The sequence below is a fragment of the Nicotiana sylvestris genome, chromosome 2 (genome assembly GCF_000393655.2).
Source record: "Nicotiana sylvestris chromosome 2, ASM39365v2, whole genome shotgun sequence".
In the NCBI taxonomy this organism is placed as follows: domain Eukaryota; kingdom Viridiplantae; phylum Streptophyta; class Magnoliopsida; order Solanales; family Solanaceae; genus Nicotiana; species Nicotiana sylvestris.
Window position 1 is genome coordinate 41,716,027 of NC_091058.1, and position 22,849 is coordinate 41,738,875.

The 22,849-nt window shown below is 37.7% G+C and overlaps 1 protein-coding gene across 1 annotated transcript; it reads right to left on the minus strand.

Annotated features, from left to right (window-relative positions):
* Positions 1-20,522: 20,522 nt before the first annotated feature.
* Positions 20,523-21,035, minus strand: LOC104241557 (dof zinc finger protein DOF1.5-like). Its single transcript, XM_009796504.2, has one exon. The coding sequence runs from the start codon at positions 21,033-21,035 to the stop codon at positions 20,523-20,525; it is 513 nt and encodes a 170-aa protein (XP_009794806.1).
* Between the last annotated feature and the right edge of the window lie 1,814 nt (positions 21,036-22,849).

Below are 22,849 nucleotides of genomic sequence, written 5' to 3' on the forward strand. Positions count from 1 at the left end.
GTTTCGATTGTCTTTTAATTGGAAAAACTCCCTACGCCCCTCGAGGGTATGGAAAAAGGAGGTGTGACAGCTCTGGCGACTCTGCTGGGGACTTATAACCCAGAACCACTGGTTCAGGGTTAGAAATTCGAGCTTAGATAAATTGTTATATTTGGCTTTATCTGATTTTTACATGTTTTGAGCCTAATGTGTTAAATGCTGCTTTTACCGCTTTGATATTATCTGAACTGTATATAAATTGTGCCGAAACCTTTCTCTTCTTACCTCCGGGGATGTGCTTACTGGTTGAGACTCCCTATTCTGTTAGTGTCATACCCTAAATAAAAGAGGCTCGGAAAGTTTCTAAGCCGGCTGGCCTTTTGGTTCCCGGAACGGAGCTCCTTCCTCAACTCGAGTTGTCCGCTCGGGTACACTGTCTAGAACACCGACCCAGGTTTTTGAACATAGAATAACGTGACTTCATGCCGGATCCCTAGTAGGAACACTTATTTGAATCACGTTGCATTTGACTTAGGGGACTCAACACAGGGGTTGGGTCCGTCTAGGACAAGCAACCTAAAAATAATAGACCATCTTAAGGCATCCTATGTGCTACATGTTGTATTTATTCAAGGGTTCATTCGGGTGGACCAATGATAGTTGAGGACAAATGGCACTCCTTATCATGCTGATCACGTTAAATAAGAAAGTTGCACGATTGTTTAGATAAGCAAGATATTATGTTAATTAAGCACATGGGGAACATTTGTGGAATTCAAGAAGCCTTGGTATTCCATATGTCCCCCAAACTTCATTTTTGGGAAAAACACATGGAGAACATTTGTGGAATCCAAGAAGTCTTGGAATCCCCTATGTCCCCCGTGCTTCATTTTTGGGAAACGCACATGGGGACAATCCAAGAAGCCTTGGAATTCCCTATGTCCCCCACGCTTCATTTTTGGGAAAAGCACATGGGGAACATTGGTGGAATCCAATAAGTCTTGGAATTCCCTATGTCCCTCATGCCACATTTTTTGAAAATAATAATAAATATAAAAATAAAAATATATATAAAAAAAGCATTGAAAATTCAAAAAAAGATTTTGTATGTTGTCATCATTTTCCACAAATTAGAAAATCGTGAAAAAGAGGAGAAAATAACAGTGTAGAGATATAACTACTTATTTTTAGAAAAAAAAACCAATGTCCAAGTAGTGGCGAAACTCTGCCGAAATTTTGAAAAAAAGAAAAGAAGGAATGTTTTATGTTTTATGTTAGTTTGTTTGTTTGTTATGAATGAAAAAATAATAGTTTATTTATTCGTTGTAATAAAAAAAATTAATAATAATAATAAATAAATAAAAATATAGAAAATGGAAAAGGGTCTTCTCAAAAATAGTTTATTTACCCGAACTACGCGGGTTTGATTCTCACCGGATGTGAGATACGTAAGCAACCCTCATCGGGTCCAACCTCACCTTTTGCTAAAATAGCCAAAAACAAATTAAAAAAATCATGTCAAAATTTCAATTCTGTCATAAAGAGGTCGGGTGATGCTGTTTTGTCATAAATAGCCGAATGTTCCCGAAAGGGACGCCGGAAGGCTGACTTTGCATAAATAGCCACCTTTTGGGTCATGTTTAGGATTTTTGGTCTAGTTGACCCACACAGCCCTATAAACCTTCGTCCCCGAGGCGTTGAAGGGCCGTGTTTGCAACACCAGGTTTTTATTGTAATTTGAAAAAAAAAAAAAACAAAGAGTCAGCGGTGAGGTGAATACCGTTTGAATTTTGTCATGATAAGCCGAGCCAGCTTCGGCCGCGTCTTAAACCGTTCTGGCCAAAATAGCTTTAGAGTATCTTTCAGTTGTCGAAAGGCTATTTTCGTAAAAGAACGGACAAGTTTGTAAAGTGTCATAAAATAATCCTCCCCGGCCTCAAAACTCATGTGAGATTTGGAAGATGCCACATTTGCAAAAATAACTGTTTGGTTGCATTTGTCAAACAGAGAAAGGGAGCTGGCCTTTTTGTTTTGAGGTTATAAATCTTTTTGACTAGAATATGTGAGATGTTTGATTTTTGAGTTTGTTGGTCATCTTTAAACCTTTGAAACCCAGTTTGTTTTATTATGAAAATTGATAAAAAAAATGTCTCATTGTTGTTACCTTTCATTTTGTCCGAACTACGCAAGGTCTGATTCATGCGGGGTCATGATACGTAGGCAATCTCCATAAGATTCGACCATAACAAAAAAAAAGAATGAAAAAAAATAAAAGAAGAAAAACGAAAAAAGAGAAAAGAAAAAAGAGCAAAAAAGAAAAAAATCGAAAAAAATCGAAAAAAAAAAAAGAAAGAAAAATCGGAAAAAAAAAAAGAAAAAAAAATGTTGTTAATAATGGGGACCGAGTAAGTCCATTCTAACCTGTTTTGTTTTGAATCGCAAGGAAAGTTAAGGTGGTCGGTTTGTGGTAAGCCGGACAATGACATCCAAAACATCGCGCCGAATCCTTTACCCACAGATCATGATGCACACTTTGCGGGGATCAGGCCTGATAGCAGAAGCACTCAAACCCTATTGGGGACTTGTTAACTAAGGTTGATGATATTAAAGCTGATAGCGATACTTATGCGAAGCTCAGTGGCTAAGATGCCAGATTTGATAAAGTGGGAGGGCGCTCCGTTCCTTGGTTAGCAAGAGAGAAGTTTGTGGAGGCTTATTTTGTTGTCATTTCTGTTGTTCGGATTATTAGGATTGTAATTCGGATTTTGTCTTGTGTCAAACTGTCTTATCTTTCCGTTTTGTCATAGCGGTTGTTTAAATTTTGTCCAGTTTGTTTTAGGATTTTGTTCTGGTTTGTTTTATTTGTTTTGTTATTCAAACCATTTCACCGGTAGTCTAATGCAAAATCCGGTCTTTTATTATTTCCAGTCATCTTTTCGTTTAGTCTTTTTGTCATTTTGTTCAGCGCCGATTCTAGTGACATGACATGCGCACACAGTTTGGGCCTAGTCTTTAAAGTTAATCATAAAACCCTGGAGAGGTGATCAGAACAGTTAAAAGATAAGGACGGTTTGAGATCATACAGAGCTCGAGTCATATGGAACTGGGGCAAGTAAAACATAAAGAAAACCGTTAAAAGCAAGATTCGCCAAATTGGCATGAGGGTCGTTCATGATAATGAGAGTGTCGCCCGACGGTGCTTTAGAAATGACAAATGAAAAAGCAAATGTTGAATATAATTGTCAAGTCCAGCACCATCAGAAGAGGCTACAAATCTTTGTTTAAATTATGTTGTTTGCATTTGGCATGTTTTAAAGACTAGAATGACGAAGGCATTTTGTTCTACTACCTAAACACTTTATCCTTCGTTACCCCTTTTTGAGCCTTATTTATTTTCTTTCATACCCCTCGTTCGGAATCAGTAAAAATGACTAGAAAACGCAAGCATGTCATAAAACAAAAAGAAAAGAGAAAAAAAACAAAAAGAAAAAAAGAAAAGAAAAATGATAACAAAAACAAAAAAACAAAAGAAAGTCAAATGAAAAAGAGGAATTGGGAACTACGTTTGACCTGATTCCTCAAAGAGGATACGTAGGCGCTTCACGGCTCGGTCATAGTTTTGAAAAATGAAAAAAATCAAATAAAATATCCCCAAGCAAGAAACTGGGGCAAAGGTTGCGTTTGTTGTAAATAAATCTAGTTCCGAAGGTTGTAATTAATAACCCAAAATCGATTCATTTTTGAGCCTTTAATACCCTTTCTTTCTAGCCCTATCCAAAAACCCACATTACGGTCCAAAGAAAGACCTTCTGATCAGTCTTCAAAAGATGCCAAGCCAGACAAATGAGAGCCTTACCGGCGAACATAACATTCTGTTCCACAGCAGAAAGGACTCTAATCTCCAGCAGAGAGAGTCATACCGGCAACACTCCAAATCCACAGCTGGAAAGTGATACAAATGAGAGAGTCTTATCGGTGAAAACCTTCACAGGCACCATAAGGCGATGAAAGCTGAGAGACAAACCAAAATGAGAGAGACTTGATAGTGAAAACCCTTTGGGCACTACAAGTCGAATCAGATTGAGAATCAGATGGGGAATCGCCAATTGAAAATCTTGAAAGATGATTGACGGTAGAGGATAGGCCACATGTGCATGTCATGACCATTAGAGTCGGTATCTGCGTTTGATAGGTTTTTATTTATAGTTTTTTTAAAAAGAGTCATCTTTTTCCTTTGTCTTTTATTCTGTTCCTTTTTATCTTTCTCATTGCATAGAGAATTCCCCAGTATAGTCTGTTGGGTTAGAACAAGTGAGAAATGACTTCAAAATAGGCCATCAACTTTCCAATCATGCAAGATGAGATCTGACTAGTACATCCAAGTGGTATAGTCAGCAAGGAACAAGCGCGAGGCCAGTGTCAAAAATGTATATCCCCAGCAAAAGGCCCGTGAACAAAGCAAGGAAAGCAGTGAGCAGGATTTGGGAAATTCATACTAGACTAAAAGGTCGGGAAAATGCCAGTTTCCGAGCTATGCCACAAAAGAAGAGGGATATCCCTAGCAGGAAGGGATTATCCCCAACAAATAATATCATCCCCAACAAGTTGTTGAACGCAGAGCAAGGAAGGAGAAAGGGAAAAGTCATCCCAGTAGGAGTATCACAACCAACCACCATGTTTTAAACTAACAAATTTTGTTTGATTTGAAGCAGGTAAAGGAAATGGCATTGATGCCAGAAATGCATGCCACAAGGGATATTATCAAACTGGGGCAGAAAATTTTCCTTCCATTTAGAAAATTTTCTGGAAGTCAGGTATCCATTCGGGGAAGAATAAAGATAACGCCAGTCTCAAGGGAAGTGGTCTTAGAACCAGTGTTGCCCCAAACATAATAAGTTTCAGTGGAGGAAGTTGTTCCCCAGCAAAGGGATGAAACTTGAGCTCAGAAAAAGCAGAAGGCCAGTACCATTCCCAACAACCTTCCGAAGAGTGAAGCACTAGTTTTGAAGGAATCAGAATCCCCCAGCAGTGTTATCCTCGACAACGTTATCCCCAGCTGATAACATTTTATTCCCCAACAGGTAAGTAAATAATTCCCCAACAGTGTTATCCCCAGCAGTTTCGAGGAGTCCAACCCAAGTTTGGTGAAAGTCGGTATCCTCAGTTATTCCTTTCGGGGAAAGGCAAAACGAGTCTTAAGGGAGGTAGTCTTCGAAGGAAGAAGCTATGCAAAAAAAAACAAAAAAAAAACAAAAAAAGAATAAAAAAGAATAATAATAAATAAAAAAAAGGGAAGCAGTTTGCAGAGGAATGAAACATCCTACTTAAAAGGAAGTAATTTTGGAAGAAGTAAGATAACATATTTACTCAACAGAGTTATCCTCAGCAGTGTTATCCCCAGCGGATCATCGAGATGTAGAAGCATCCTCGACAGAGTTTCGGGCAACCCAGAGTGGGTAAGGAAAAAAAGGGGGAAAAGTCATCCCCATCAAAATAATCCCCAGTAGTTTCGAGGGAAGACAACACAGGTAAGTAAATAATTCAGGAAGAAGGAAATGGTTCACGCATAGGAGACGCACTTCCTAAGCGAAGATTTCATTAATAGGAGACGCACTTCCTAGTTTGAAATCATTAGAGTTTTACCCATAGGAGATGCATTTCCTCCTAAGTTTGTTTCACCCATAGGAGATGCATTTCCTCCTAAGTTTGTTTTTTCCCATAGGAGAGGCATTTCCTCCTAAGTTGTTGTCAAAATCTTAGTCTGATGAATCTTTCTCCTAAGATAACAAAAAAGACCTAGTCTGATGAACCTTCTCCTAGGATCAAAATCTTAGTCTGATGAATCTTTCTCCTAAGATAACAAAAAAAAGACCTAGTCTGATGCACCTTCTCCTAGGATCAAAATCTTAGTCTGATGAATTTTTTCTCCTAAGATAGAGACCTAGTCTGATGAACCTTCTCCTAGAATCAAAATCTTAGTCTGATGAATCTTTCTCCTAAGATACCAAAAAGAGACCTAGTCTGATGAACCTTCTCCTAGGATCAAAATCTTAGTCTGATGAATTTTTCTCCTAAGATAGAGACCTAGTCTGATGAACCTTCTCCTAGGATCAAAATCTTAGTCTGATGAATCTTTCTCCTAAGATACCAAAAAAAAAGACCTAGTCTGATGAACCTTCTCCTAGGATCAAAATCTTAGTCTGATGAATTTTTTCTCCTAAGATAGAGACCTAGTCTGATGAACCTTCTCCTAGGATCAAAATCTTAGTCTGATGAATCTTTCTCCTAAGATACCAAAAAAAAGAGGCCTAGTCTGACGAACCCTCTCCTAGGATCAAAATCTTAGTCTGATGAATTTTTCTCCTAAGATAGAGACCTAGTCTGATGAACCTTCTCCTAGGATCAAAATCTTAGTCTGATGAATCTTTCTCCTAAGATACCAAAAAAAAAGACCTAGTCTGACGAACCTTCTCCTAGGATCAAAATCTTAGTCTGATGAATTTTTCTCCTAAGATAGAGACCTAGTCTGATGAACCTTCTCCTAGGATCAAAATCTTAGTCTGATGAATCTTTCTCCTAAGATAATAAAACGAAACCTAGTCTGATGAATTTTCTCCTAGGATAATTTGAAAAAAACAAAAACGTTTGAATTTGAAAAAAAAAAGGGAGTCATTTTTAGTTTTCTTAAGATTATCAATGTTTAGTTCTCCTAAAGCCAGGCGCCCACCTGTATAACGAGAGGAATACATTTCAGTCTTTAAACTTCATGGCCAGGCGCTCACCTGTATAATGAGAGGAATACATTTCAGTCTTTACATTTCATGCCAGGCGCTCACCTGTATAACGAGAGGAATACATTTCAGTCTTTAAATTTCTTGACAGGCGCCCACCTGAATAACGAGAGGAATACTTTTTTGTCTGTTCATTTCATATTCTAGATCGCCCACAAGTATAATGTGGGCAGACCATATTTTCATGTCTTTACCATTAGGCGCCCACCTGTATACAAGGGAATACATTCCACATTTTACCAATAGGAGACGCACTTCCTAAGTCTAGTTTTACCAATAGGAGACGCACTTCCTAAGTTTATCTTGCCCCTAGGAGACGCACGTCCTAAACTGAGATTTCATTCGTAGGAGACGCATTTCCTAGTTTGAGTCATCGAGTTTTACATGTAGGAGACGCACTTCCTAATAAACGTCTTTCAAGTTTTTAGGAGACGCACTTCCTAAATTGAGGAAACGCACTTCCTAGTTTTAGTCACCGAAGTTTTCACCCCTAGGAGACACACTTCCTAGTTTAGTCTTTAGTTTACTCTCAGCATTGCATCAGTAGTATAAGTGGGTTACAATTTTGCTAATGACTCACAAACCTTCCCAGTGCAAACTGGGTTAGGAAATTTCATTTGTTTTGTTTGTTTTTGTTGTCAGGAGCCCGCCTGTAGAACGGAGGTTGCTATATGTTGAAAAATGATAAAGTCAGGAGCCCGCCTGTAGAACGGAGGTTGTTATATGTTGAAGATTGAAGAAGTCAGGAGTCCGCCTGTAGAACAGAGGAATATCTTTCCAGGTCAAGCAGTAACCCATTGGAAGGCAGAAGGTTACAATAGAAATCCCCAGCATTCAATCCAAGTTAGAAATAGCAGAAGTTCGCCTCAAGAATGCGAGTCAACGGGAAAAAATGATCAACAGAAGTTAGTCACGAAAAAGAAAAAAAAAAGAAAAAAAAGGAAAAAAAATGAATCCAAAGTATGGAAGTGGAGAACAGATGTGGTCTGCTCAAGAACTAGCACCTACAACTATCAAGTATCAAGGTTCAAATCCAAAGTCTGTATGAAGCACCATTCAAGACTCAAGATCAAGTTTCAGAAGACTTAAAGATAGGAATCCTTGTAACTAGTAGCTGATAGGCTTAGTTAGTCTTTTTCAGTTTTCATTTTTGATGTAATGACAGGACCACGGACCGGAACCTCAACGGAACGGCACCTCGATCGGCTCTTCACCTCGGTACACCCTACCATCTCTCTCATTTCCGAACTACACGTGGCCTGATTCCTGTATAACCAAGGATATGTAGGCAGCTCAGATACCAGGGCTCGGTCACATTCCTTTCCTTTCCGTAGTGTAGTCCCCTCCAAATAATGGTCGGGTCAAAAACATGTCTAGTCGTTCTTTGTCGGAAAACTCTTCGTGTTTCCAGTCAAAGAGGGGCAGCTGTAGACGCGTGATTTCTGACCCTCCCCGAGAATTTCCACATTTTTAGCGTAAATATTTAATTTAGGTCTAATATAGCTATTTTGACTATTTTACTTTATTTCGTCACAAAAGAAAAAATTACAAAAATATATATATAAATTTTAGTTTATGTATTTCTCATAAACTTGAAAAAATACAAAAAAATTATACCTTACTTTTGTACTTTATATAATTTCGAAAATTACCAAAAAAATATAGTTCTATTAATGTTTTGTAGTCATTTTAATTTTGAAAAAAATACAAAAATATTGCTTTATATTTTATCTTTATATAAAAACGAAAATTACAAAAAAATAGTTTTATTAATATTTTGTAGCTATTTTAATCTTGAAAAAAATATTAAAAAAGATATAGTTTGTTTTAAATATTAGTCTTATTTTGGTAGTTATTTTGCTTACATAGGATTAGTTGAGCAATGTCGTGTTCTTAATCTCGGGTCCGGGCAAAAGAATAATATTTGGGTTCAAACTACCCGTCTTTAGGCCTAATTTTCGGGCCTAGCCCATAATAATCCGAGTCCACCACACATGGGGGACACGCGTGGGGAACACGGACGGAACACCACACACGGGGAACCCCACCGCGCATGGGGGACACAAATCTTGGACCCCTACACACGTGGGGTCCATTTTTCTTGGCACAAGCTACAAAACACACAGAAGGGGGACAGACTTGGGGAGGGGATTTTTGAAAAAAATTTGAAGGGGGCTCGAGCACTGTTCATCTTCTTCCAAAAGAAGAACAAACAAAAAACCCTAGCAAAAACCCTACCCAAAACCACCAGTCCTTACTCCCTCTCCGTCTCACCACCACCATCAACAACCCACCAGCCTCACGACCACCACCTCCGACCAGCTTCCCCCAACGCCTGAACCACCGGATCCCCGTCGAGCAGCAGCTTTTGCTGCTGCTGCTGCTTCACGTTCTTCTCCTTCAAACCAACCAAACCCTAAACCATCGTCACCTCCTCATCACCTTCTTCGTCGTTCCAGCCTCATCGTCCCATTTTGTCCAGCTCTTGCTCGTCGTCACTGCCCGTCGACCTCATGTCCAAATGCCATAATCATCGTCATCACCCTCCTCGTCTACAGATTTCCATAACCCATGACCCCTCATTTTTTTGAGCAGCAGCAACCACCGCTGCAGCATTCGACCTTCATCCTGTCCAAACTCCCTTCGTCGACCACAAGCGACGCCCAGCTCTGGTCATCTACCACCATTGCTGCCCGCTACCAGCTGAACCAACACGACCCCCATGCCTCAGCTTCTATCAAACAGCAACTGCTGTTGCTTCCCGTCATCACTATCCCTCGACCCCACTCCCTCACGTCCAAATGACCACCTGGAAAAACCAGCAGCAGCCATGACTCATTTTCAGTCCGTTCGTGTTCGAGTTTCTAGCGCGAGCTATTCCGCCTGAACTTTGATGACTGTTTCCATGGGCTCCCGTTTGAGGTTGTCCGTTGAGGTCGATGTTGAGGGCCGGTCCGTGGCTCTATCCGTTTCTATTTGTTCAGGTTAGTAAACCTCAAGTATTAGATAAGGAAACGTTACGTTGAATGTTCAAATATGCAATATAGAAATTGGTATAGTAATTTTCTGCCTATGTTTCACTGTACGCATTTTGGTTCATTTTTTATGTTATGTTATTCTTGTTTATTTGATGTCATTTGATTAAGTTGTATGACGTGTTCTATGACACAGTTTGACGTTAATTGGTTCGTCCCTTCCTTTACTTAGTACATTTAGACAAAATTAGTATTAGTACATGTTGTTACTACTCCCGAAACACTCATTCGCTAAACTCCTTTTATTGAATTTCTAACAAGTTATGAGATTTTAGTTGTAAAGAGGTTGTAAGGTTTAGTATTTTTGAAGGCATAAAAATGGCATCCTTTTAAAATTAAAATAAAAAACGAGACGAGCTTCGCCAAATAAAAATGTACATATTGCGGAGCCCTCACAAAAATATATGTATTAAATACTTAGATTCCGGGACGGGCCGTTTAGCAAATTTCACGACCCTACCCAAAATAATGATACGCTAGTCACTTTAGGCGCGTATTTAATAATGTTATCTCCCTAAACTCGGGTGCACATTTATGTGACCCAAATCCAAATCTCAACCGAGTCGAGATATGTCAACAACCACGGGTGCATTGATGTAACGTGGTTCGATATATGTTTTCACGACGTTGCAATTCTTGTAAAAATAATAATAACGACAAAAGCGGTTAAAAGATAAAATTTGCACATAAGTTCATATGTGTATAAAAATCAGATAATCAAGCCGAATATAAAAGTTGAGCGACCGTGCTAGAACCACGGAACTCGGGAATGCCTAACACCTTCTCCCGAGTTAACAGAATTCCTTATCCGGATTTCTGGTGCGCAGATTGTAATATGGAGTCATTCTTTTCCTCGATTCGGGATTAAAATTGGTGACTTGGGACACCCTAAATCTCCCAAGTGGCGACTCTGAAATAAAATAAACAAATCCCATTTCGATTGTCCTTTAATTGGAAAAACTCCCTACGCCCCTCGCGGGTATGGAAAAAGGAGGTGTGACAACCCCTTTCTTCACAAAGAGAACGAACACCACCTTCTCCTCTTCTCGATTCCCTCCTCTTCTGCACACTCATCTCTCTCGTTCATCCTCGTTGATTCATGCCTATTCACACTCAAGCGGAAACACTATCACGCCCTTCACTGACTTTAGGAGAAACTCTGAAATTCAAAACTAAAAGAAAAGATCTGAGAACGAGATTTTGGGAAGCCTTTTTTCTGGACTTTAAAGCCGTTGAAGGTTGATTTCTCCGTGGACTTCGGCTATTGTATCGCCGGGGCTGTTTAGCTGAGCTCCATTTGTGCTTATCCAATCTTGTTTGGATCAATCGAGTTTTCTTTGTTCAATCGGGGTAGTTGAAACTTCTCTGTATTCTCTCCTTTTAGTAAACGATTAAACAACAGAGCTTTTATTTAGCTTCGACGATCTGTTCGATTCTTAATCTCCGTTGCTCTCATGTGTTATGAATGATGTCGACTTGAGTTAATTTGACCCCTGCTTTCAACTAGGAATATTGTATTGGTTATCTAATCATGCTAAGTTTAATCACCTTTTTTCTTTTAGTTTAAAACTCCGTTGTTTCCTTGGTTAGCTTCGACAGATTTACCCTTATTTTTCTTTTGTGATTCTGATATTTGACAAAATTTTCATTGAAGCTCGTTGATTTTGAAATGAACTGTTTTAGTATTGCATATTTCCTAAGATTCAGAGCTAGGCATTTCGTTAATTTCATTGTTAGCCGACTTTGTATTTTCTTATGAGAGTCGACTAGTTCTCAGTGTAGTCTGCCTCCTTATACTTATTTGATCATTTATTGATATTCATGATTGGGCTATAAGATTCTGTAACTCCATTCTTCAATTGGCAAAATAAGTTGGTTGAAAATTGGCATAAATTTGATAAGTTGTGTTGCTCATTGGATTTGATTTGCTTTTTATTAATCAATAGGCTATCTCGTTAATATTTACTCTAGTTGGGTCATTTGTCAGTGTTAGGAAATCAGAAAAATTGGATTGGGCTATAAATAGTATGGTCCATTAGTTTGAGAAAATTTGATAAATAAACTATTGAGGCAAATAAATCATCTGCCAGGGCACTTTCGCGATGATGTGTTGTTAGCCCTTTTCTTCTTTAATAACAAAGCTATTATACTTTTTCATAATTAATCCATTTGATGTTTCTCTACAATAATTCCATAATCCATGGCCTTACAATAATCTCAAAGATCAGGAAAATCATTCAAATCCGTATTTTGCTTTAGGCACGCGATTAAATCATCACAACTATGGGTACGGTTCCCGTGGCGTAGTTGTGATACCTAATTTCAAATTAGATTTAAATAAGAGCGTCCTTAGCTCGCTTTAGTGAAATACAAACCTTGTTAAAATAAAATTGAGGTGTGTCATACATAAACAAAATCCATAACTTATGGCCCTCACATTAAGTGTTAACTTAGTATAGTAAAACATCCTTTTTAAACAATCGTAGTTTGCTTTAGCTACGTTTATAATAAAATCATCATAACTACGGGTACGGTTCCCGTGACGTAGTTGTGATACCTAATTTCCAAATCCGGGGGTACATTTATGTGACCCAGCCAAAACTTCTAATAACTTTAATAAATTAAACATGTTGTAGATCGTGGGTATGGTTCCCGTGACATGATTCGCAATGTGTATCAAACAAAAAAGTCTACGACAATCGTAACTTGTTCCAGAATAATTCCGTAAAATAATTAAAAAGCAGTTATAAAGTTAAAATTTCACAATATGTTTAAAATGTGTAGTAAATAAGATAATAGGCCAATAATTAATAGTTTAAGCGACCGTGCTCGAACCATGGAACCCGGGAATGCCTAACACCTTCTCCCGGGTTAATAGAATTCCTTACATAGAATTTTTGGTTCGTAGACTTTTTAATAAAATAAAATAATCCCATTTTGATTAATGTAACTTTAATTGGAAAAACTCCCTTATATCCCTTCGGGTGGTAAAAAGGAGGTGTGACAATCCTCACCGTCCAAAGACAATAACCATGGTCCAAAGGGAATTTGCATCATGTTTAAATTCTCGCAATAATCCACATATATTTGCATGCATCATGTTTTAAGTTTTGCATGTATTCCAGGAAGTAAGCGTTCTTCAAACGGGAGTAACCTTCGCTTCGGTTTCAGTTCATAACGTTCACATTCTGCAAATATTTTTAAAGTAACCGACCATCATCAATTCCCGCTTCTTACTCTATGGCTATTCAGATACTTGCTCTATAACATATCCGTTACGTTTCAGATTCACATTTATAACCCCATATAAATCCATCTGATACTATCCTTCCCAAAAGAACCTTTTTTCAAAACGTACAACCATTCCTATAACAACTCCATCGGTTTCGTTCACCATTGGATCCAAAACTACACATGGCATGATTCCTGTAAAACAAGGATATGTAGGCAACTCAGGAATCGGAGTTCGGCCTCTATTTTTAAAGTCATCTCATTCGGTCAAAATCAGACATCATTTCTTTACCCGATAATTCTTTCATCATTTTCGGGTAAAGAGGACCAGCTGTTGATACTCAATTTTTCCCTCATATTTCTAAAAAATATATACATACCTTCAAAATAGTAAATTTTCATCATCATCTAGTTTATGAACCTATACAAGTATTTTCATAATTTTTAAAGCCTTTAAATTAATTTCTTTCTGCATTTTTTATTGTAGAAATATCCAATAATTATCCTTTAAGTTATTTTATGATGCTTTAATCATCTAAACTTATTATTTACACCCCCATGAATATTTTTAAATATTATACTATATTTTTTATAATTACATTTGCATTTTTAGGGCTAATTGCATATTTTTGCAATAATAGCCCATATTAATGTATAATTACTTTATTTATGCAAATAATATCTTTTTATATTTTTATAATATTACGTTATTATTTTAATCATCTTAGTTCACAAATAATATTTTTTCTATTTATTAATTACTTTTATAAAATTCTTTCTTGCTAAATATTAGGTATTTAAAAACTAGCCTAAATTCCTAATCATTTTCGGACCTAATACTCCAGCCCAATACCCCCTACACCAGCTCAATAACCCCTAGCCCAAATCAATTAACCCAATCCCACAACCCGGTCGGTACATGTTTCCTTAACTCCCCCAGTCCCGTTTTAAATTCCTGGCCGTTGATCTCTAAAATCAGCGGCCTACAATTAATCTACCCCTTTTAATTACCCCCTTTCACCCAAAACCCTAACCCATTTGCCCCTTCACCCACTGCCTTTGAAATCTCTCAAACCCCCTTTCTCTCTATCAAACCCTAGCCATTGTAACCCTTAATCCTCTCCGATTCCGGCTCATACATGGAATCAATCCATGATCTACTTACCTATTTCGTAATACTTTATCATTATATGCATGATTTTGGCATCGCTTAGTTCTTGTCCTATTTTTGGCAAGAACTGCCTCTCAAGAATGGGCTGATTCACTTTGATTCTATGAAGATCTGGATGATCTTTTGTCTCTATACATGTTATATTGAACGGTACTTGTATTTTTGGTCTGATTCAAGGCTTCAGTCTCAACTAGGGTTTGAGATTTTCCCTTATTCTTTACTAATTTCTGATTGATAATCTTCCCTTTCTTGTGTTTGACTGATATTTTCCTTATTTCTGTTTGACCCACCGTGTTTCCCATATTTTTACTTTATTTCGTCCTAAATCTGACTTTAATTGATTTTCATATGCTATTTTCCTTATTCTCTGTTGAACCTGTTGTATTTCCTTGTTTTGAGTATTACTTGATTCTCGCATATCACTTTCTGTCCCTTGTTTAAATCACTGAACTTCCTTATTCTATGTGTTAGATGCCCTAATATTGATTCTGATTGATTCTAGTATATCTTTCCCTATTTGTGTTTGAATAATTTATTTTCATATTTACTTGTTTGATTTCTACTATATAAACCCCTCTCAAAAGAGATTATGGGACCCGGACTCTGACTACTATTTTCCACTACTCTTTCATTCACTCACTGTTATTTTTAAACTCCCTAAAACTATTGGATAACCTCCTCAGGTGCAAGCACTACTCGGAGCCCATTCTCGAGGCTCTCGTGAACTCTGAAGCATCGAGGATTTGGGGTTTTTGCTTCTACACTCTGCACTCTTTTAATTTTGCTACTGGTTAGTGTTTAAACTCTCATAATGTGTAAATTCTTTCATGCATATGTATCTGAACTTTGATTCAACTATGATTGTGTTCAGCTTTGATGTCATTCTATGACACATGAGAATAGTCTACTATAATTTGCATTCTGTGATCTCTCATCTCTAGACCATGTAGCATCTTACATGTTAATTTTGGGCTCCAATATTGTGGTTGTATGAGTTTCTACGTATTGTGATTAACTAATGCTCTCTATGATACCTGATCCTATTTGTATTATACTGTTTAATCCTGAGTTTGGTATAATCTGATCCTCTAAATGCTAAATTGATTGCATCACTTGGATTTATTAGTTTAATGCCTTGCCTATTAACTTTGCAATCCTTGATACTTTGTCTTTTATCATATGTTACCCTGCCAATATACTAGTTTATGTTCATTATGTGATTATCCTGTAAGTTTGCAAATATTTTTTTTTCAAACCTATTACCTTAGCATTATTTTCACTAGTTGTTTCCTGTCATAAGTTTAATTCTGGGGCTGGATGTAAGCCAAATCCCTTCCCCCTACGTCTCCTCAATCAACCTCCCTAGTGTGAGCACTGCCCTGGGTTCTTGAAGCCCATGGGAACTCTGACGCACTAGGGTCCAAGGTTCTTTGCCATTTTTCCTAATTGCTCAACTATGCACCCTTTTCCACCTACTGGACAAGGCAATGGGCTTGTGTAAATGGTTGTCTTTCTGGGACTATTGATCAGCTCTGGCTACTGGGTTTTGGCTATTCTATGTCTAAATGAAGATCGTTTTCTGAGTTTAATTGGCTATGACTTCTGGGCTATGTTGAAGCCTGTTGTATATGATAGGCTTGGCCTGGTCGGGTATACTTTGGGCATGTTTAAGGCCTACTATAGTTATTTTGTAATTTTGTAATTCATTTTATTCATTGGGCCTGTAATAACAATTGAGGTGATAGTAAAATTGGGAAAATGGGTTTACTTTTATACTTGCATAAAATGGGTAAAAATTCTACATATAGGTGTTTTATTTGCTCGAGCATATTCTATTTCTATGTGTGTTAGATAACCTACCTATAGAACTTCAATGTTCAATTCGTTCAACATATTATGCTTTTACATGATTGCTAGATATCATGCCATTCTTTCAATTGCAGCATATTCACCAGATACCATGATCATAGGACTATAATAGTTTATGTTCTACAAATTTGCATTTTAAAAATCATGCCTATAGGGCCTTAATTGGTTAATGTACTGTTATTATAATTACTCACTTAGGAGATATGCCTATAGGAGATAAAAACCAGTTTCAAATCGCTAATCGTAGAAATTCTGCCTATAGGATAATCCCACTCACTTTTAAGTGCTAATATAGAACTTTCAAACACTGTTTCATTGTCACTATTAGAAAGCATGCCTATAGGATCAAACTAAGCAATTCTGAATATCTTCCATGGTTATCACTGCTAACTATTGCACCTAGATATCATGTCTATTGGTTTAAACACTTATAATCTGTAATTTTAGTAATCAGTATGCAATACCAGATTACCTAAAATATATAGTTATTTGGAAAGTATGCTTCTAAAATAGCACCTTACATCTGAAACTGCCTGCATGTTTGAATTCCAAAGTCACATAGAAACCATATCTATAGGGCTTAATGACTCTAACTCACTTCAAATTCTAAAACTGTCAAATGCCTAATTTGTTTGCGTGCATTTGTTGTCTAAGTGTGGAGGCTAACTTAAGCCCTTAACTGCTTTTATGTGAAGTCCAACTTGTTTTGTATATCGCCTAGTTTTCTCATTTTGAGCAATCTAAGTTAGGTCTAGAACCACCCAAAATAGAGGTCCAAATGCCTCCTGGACCATAGCCATGGGACGGGTAGTGCATGCATAAGGTACGGCTTAGAATCAATTAGTACGCTTTAGGTAACAACTTAAAGATAGTAATCGGATAACAGGAGATGATAGTCTATTCCCGCTGAATAATACGAATAACACCCCATCTTGGGGGAGTTACGAAATATTATTTATGTTGCACCGGGTGATCCTTTAGGCTAAAAAATTTAGGACCCCCCCTCCCATCTTGTCTTTAAATCCATTATTTGTGATTAACAATGAACTTCCTAAACTTCTTGCCTTTCCCTCTTGTTTTGGACTAATTCATATAATTCGAGTTCGGCTGGGACCCATAGTTGTGGACCTCAAAAAGTGTCTAACACCTTCTCTTCGAGGTAATTTCGAGCCCTTACCCGATCTTTGGTGATGCAAACTGGTTAAACCTGAGTTATTTGCAAATAGGTGCCCTAACTCACCTCAAATCGTTAGTTGGTGACTCTCTCTTTTAACATCTTCCTTAAAAGAGTTGTCACGTGTCAAAACTTGATTTCGCGAAAAAAAGGGCGCGACAGTCTTCCGCTCCTTGGGCCCCCTCGTTGGGACGTTCTTTCACCATCTAAGCCTCGTTATACATGGACTCAGTGAACAAAGGCGACTCGGAGATGTCTATCACACCAAATGCATCCTTCGGGGCATTGCTTGCAACCCCTGAAGCCTCGGTAATGGCCCCCTTGTTGGTCTCCCTAACTTGAGGCAAATCAGCCTCGCCCCTCTCTGGTTCGGAAGCCTCGACCACGGCCTCCTTGTTGGCCTCCATAAATTGGGGCAATTCAGCATCGCCTCTCTCTGGTTCGAAGGCCCCTTGCCCCTCGAGTTGCGATGGCTCGCAAGCTACCAGATCAAATTCTTCTTCTTCTTCGGACTCGTTCTTCAGTCGGTAGAGTGAGTCCGATGATGGTGCTGGTGCTTTCTTTGGATTTGAGAACCAACCTTCTCCTTGGTTTCTTATTTTTTGAGTTTGGAGAACTCGGAGCCCTTTTTCTTTTCTTCTCATCACCTTGTCTCGGAGCAGGGGAATCGGTAGAGAAGTCCTCGCCATCGGATGGAGGCCTCAATATGACGTCCTTGGAAAAACCTGCAAAAGGAAACAAAACAAGTGAGAACTTAGCAACACAAAAAGAACCCCAAATATTACTCACTCGGGAAAGGAATCTCACCATGAGAATGGGCCTCATAAAGACCCTTCGAGAGTTCGTGTCATACGCACTTAGAATATGGCCTTTGTAACACGATGCCCTCGACCCACTCCTTGAGTCGAGTGACTACATTCGGGACCCGAGCGACAGCTGCACAACCGCAAAGCACCGATAAGAAGGAAGGAAAAAAGAGTAAGATAAAATCTTGAAAACGAAATTTTACTTACGTGTTATATTCCACTTCTCGAGGAACAGCATGCACGCAGCTGAGATCAAGTCTGAGGTCCTCACTCGGACAAAATAGCCTAGCCAACCTCGATCCTGATCTTTATCGATACTCGAGAATAGGGCTTTACTAGCCCGACGAGCGAGCTTGATCAGTCCACCCCGAAAGAGTCGAGAACTGTATAGGCACATGAGGTGGTCAACGGTGAACGAGCATCCATCGATCTTGCTCACGAAGAATCGAAGAAGGATCACGATCCTCCAAAATGAAGGGTTAATTTGACCGAGGCATACCACGTATCTTTTGCAAAAGTTGATGATGACCGGATCTAATGGGCCCGGCGTAAAGGGATAAGTGTAAACACTTAAGTATCCCTCGATGTGGGTGGTGATATCTTCATCGGGTCCGGTAACCACCACGTGTTTGTCAACCCAATTGCAATCCTTTTTTACCATAGAGAGGACTTCTTCAGTGATCGAGCATACGCATCTCGAGACCTCCTCACGCCAGCTTGGTACGGAGGAAGTTTTTTCAACCTTGAAATCGGTGATTACCGAGCATCCACCAGGGATGAACATTTTCAATGAGGGTTCCGCTATTGGTTCCTCGACAGCAGTATGCAGAACAGTCTCCTCGGCAGTCGGCCACGAGGTTGAAGGAGTTTCTTTTTGGGGAACGGTTTTTGAAGTCTTTGCCTTTTCTTTTAAATGGAGGGGAAAAGAGGAAGTTAAAGGAGTACACTGGATAGTTTGGGATGAAGACGAACAAAAGATCTCAAAAAACCAGGATATAAGTGCCAGAAAGTATAGAGATTTCTAAGGAACAGGAACAAGGGTAGAGGGTTTGGATGTAAAGTTTGAATGAACAAAGAATGGGGTACTTATAGTTTTTCAATCGATGGTTCGCACTCAAGAGTGGTCAAACGTCAACTGAAAATCATTTAATGCCATTAAGACTTGATTGACGAGACGTTTCGTTTATTTTTTCATTTCTATCGCGGGGTATCAAAGTAAGAATCGGAAGCTCATATCATTTCTCGTCATCTACTCTCCGAAAAATGAGGGAACTATCTGTATACAATCGAAATCGGGCTCATCTACGACATGGTAGATCAGGCTTGGAACATGAAGGACTGAAGATCGACCCCGAGTCCCAACGGACTAGAACCCGGGTCAGAATGCATGTCTTCGAGAATATTGAGTCTGTGATCCCGGGATCGATCCTAACCCCGAACGAGCTCGAAGAAACATTATTAGCATAAACAACAGAAGACCAAAATATATGTGATCGATCGGATATTACGGCGTAAATTTTGGCACGTATCAATAAGGAACCGACAATCCGCAAATCAAGAGATTTTTACCTTTTATAGAATTGTACCTAAAGTAGGATCCCCCCCCCCCGCGCTATATAAAAGGGGTCTGAAAATTTGTTTAAGACACGGTAACACACATTCCAAGCAATACATTATTTTTCTCTTTAAGTTCTTATTCAATTGTGTCCTAGTACCGATCGAAGTGCATCTAATTCGAGGGTGGCTAATCTCCCAATATTATAACTGTTTAATTCGTGTGGTTTGAATTTACTTTATCATTCTCTTATTTATTTCAATTGCAACTTAATTTATCACCTTGTGTCAAGTTAATCCACATATCCTTAAAACCACTTATAAATTCAATTGTTATCTGATTGTGAGGGTAAACCATAAAAGATATACTCTTTTTGTCACGATTTATATAACATTATTTCTATTTTAGAACGTCAAATAATATTTGATACCATTCTATTTATACACTATATATTTAAAATTTAATTGAAGAATCTAAACTCATTATAGTAAATTTTTATTTTAACATTGGATTTTGATTGAATATTTTCTCCATCTTACATATAAATTCGCCTCGATTAAGGAACATGCAATTATTGGGCCAATATATATGATGCTAACAAGTATGTCGGACTACAGGCCTCTATGATCGGTTGCGGCATGCTATCTTGTCCCTCAACTCGTTATCAACATGATTGATTATAGGACATAAATCAGTGGAACTTTCAATGCTAACAGCAATATAACTATTAATTAAGTAAGTAATTAAGACTACTTTGTTTAATAACTAATTAAAGACAGCTTTTATATACAATCAAGGAAGCAAAGTCGGCCTGCAAATGTTTTATTTTTTTGTATTTTTTTCTCTTTCCATTATTTTTTCATTTACTAATTCCACATAGAATAATTTAGCACTACAAGACAAATAGAGAATCAACAAGATTGGCTACCGGAGGTGCTCCTCCTCCTCTTGGCCGCCGGAAAAAGATGCCATTCCTCAGCCACCACTCCATCAAAGTCAAGCTGGTGAATATTCCCATGATTAGTAACATCAAAGAAGCAACCATCTGATAATCCGGCAGCCATGTCGCCGTCGCTGCCGCCACAAGGCGGCTTGGCCTTGCGACGGCCGGCTCCTACGGGCACGTTCCGTAAGGCCCCACCGGCCGTCCAGTACCTTTGACAACCTTTGCAAAAGTGTCTTGGTTGGTTAACATTGTAGTTGTTGAAGTAACAAAACTTGGTTTCCATGCTTTTGCATCTAGGGCAAGGGATGATCTTGTCTGGCTTTTTTTCTTGATCTTCATCAATATCATGATCATGATCAACTTTGTTTGGTTGTTGATGATGATCAAGACCTTTTGCAGCTTGTTTTGCTTGAACTTGTATTGTTGCACCAAACAACTTGATGCCTTGTGAGATGCGACTTTCTTGAACTTGAGCCATATTTTCTTGGTTTTTTGGGGGTGGGGTGGGGAGGCAAGTGAATGTCTATGTTTGATGTAGAGGAACTTAGGAATTGAGTATATATATATATATATATATAGATAGAGATGTGTATATATATGCACTTAAAAAGGAAAAGGCAAAAAGTGCAGAGTGAGGTTAAGAGGTTGGGGGTGGATGATGAGTTAGATAGGGGAGGAAAAAAGTTCATAGATATGATGGGGAGAAAGAGATATAATTGAAGAGTATAAAAGTATAGAATAAAAAGGACATGAGAGAGAGAAAAAGGGTAAGTCAAGAAAGAAAAAGTTCATGGGTGATGAGCACAACTTCTTTTTAAGAACTTTTGGATGCTCTAATTTATATATTACTCAAGTTTTATTCCTCTGGTTCTTCTAAATTTACTGACTTAGCAGCATTTACAACGAAAATTTGGTATACAGTTAAAATTTTCATCCGTTCCAATGGTTCATATAGTTTGACTCCATGTGAACTTTAAGATTAAAATGGAAAACTTGTAGTTTTAAATATGTAAGTAATACTTTTGTCACTATAAAACTTTTCTTCTTAAATATGTCAATCATATTTGAGTGATTATAAAAAAAAAATTATTAAAGGTGAATTAAAAAGTTTATAGTTAATTACTTTTAAAAATAAAAATATATTTTTTTAAACGGACTAATAGAAAAATTATACCAAACAAATTGGAATGAACTAATAACAAAATGCAAAATTATACCCTTTCTTTCAAAATAAATGTTAAATTTTTATTTTACCAGATCCAAATAACAAAGTCATCATTAGACTGATTAAAAGGAAAGTATGGAAATAAAATTGGAATTTTTTGAAGGCCAATTTATTATGATTCCCCAAGCTTTGTGTGTGATTTTTAGCAAAATGACTTTATGAAGCTCTCTATCTAAAAAAATCAATGTTTGTATTGCTGCTACTGATACTTAGTATTTATAACAAACATCTTCGTTTAGACTCAGAAAAAAAGGAAAGTAAAAATCATTGGCTTTAAAGTATATTAATATGTTAGATACCATATATGTGTGATAGACACAATTAGGTGAGCAAAAAGTGAAAAAGGAATAAAGTAAGTTGTAAATTTTCCAGTAAAAGAATAAAAGGAAAAAGGGAGCCGCCATGAGCAACAAACAAAGGTTCTTTTTTTCTTTTTATTCTATTATTCTTTGATGGGGGGGGGGGGGGAGGGCTGGATTCTTTTTGTTGGGGTGAGGAAGGTGGTATGAAAAAGTTGATGCTGAACTTTTTGTCCACATCATTACTCCACGTCATCGTGTTGTGTTGAAAGTTTCTCCATGAAGTGGGACCCAGCGCCAGGTAGGTTGATTATATTTTTCAACAAAGTGGGAGTGTAAAGATAAGGGATGAATTAAAAGAGATAAAGCTGGAAAAAGGAAGGTCTTTTCTAAGTTTAGTTTAATATCAAATCTGGATTAGCTTTTTCCTAAAGTATTTGGCTTTTCTTTAATCAAGATTGAGATTGTGCTGACACATCATGTTCTTGTGGTTTTAATCCTTAAGGGTGAAGCTCCAACATTTTCTTTCCCTTCTTCTTGTTCCTCTTCTTCTCTCCTTATTTTAATTAAATAGCAATAACATGACGAAAAATTCATTTTTATATGGTATTTATATCAAATTAAATAATTTAAAATTAATAACAATAAATATCAATTAAAAATATAATTAATGATTAATGTCATATAAGAAAATTAAAATAACAGATATCAGACTAAATTTAAAACTAGAAGTTAGTATATTCTATACAATTATGGTAAGATGGTCTA

What these genes read in the sequence shown, in the direction of transcription:
- LOC104241557 (XM_009796504.2), bottom strand. Translation starts at nt 21,035, where the DNA reads ATGGCTCAAGTTCAAGAAAGTCGCATCTCACAAGGCATCAAGTTGTTT.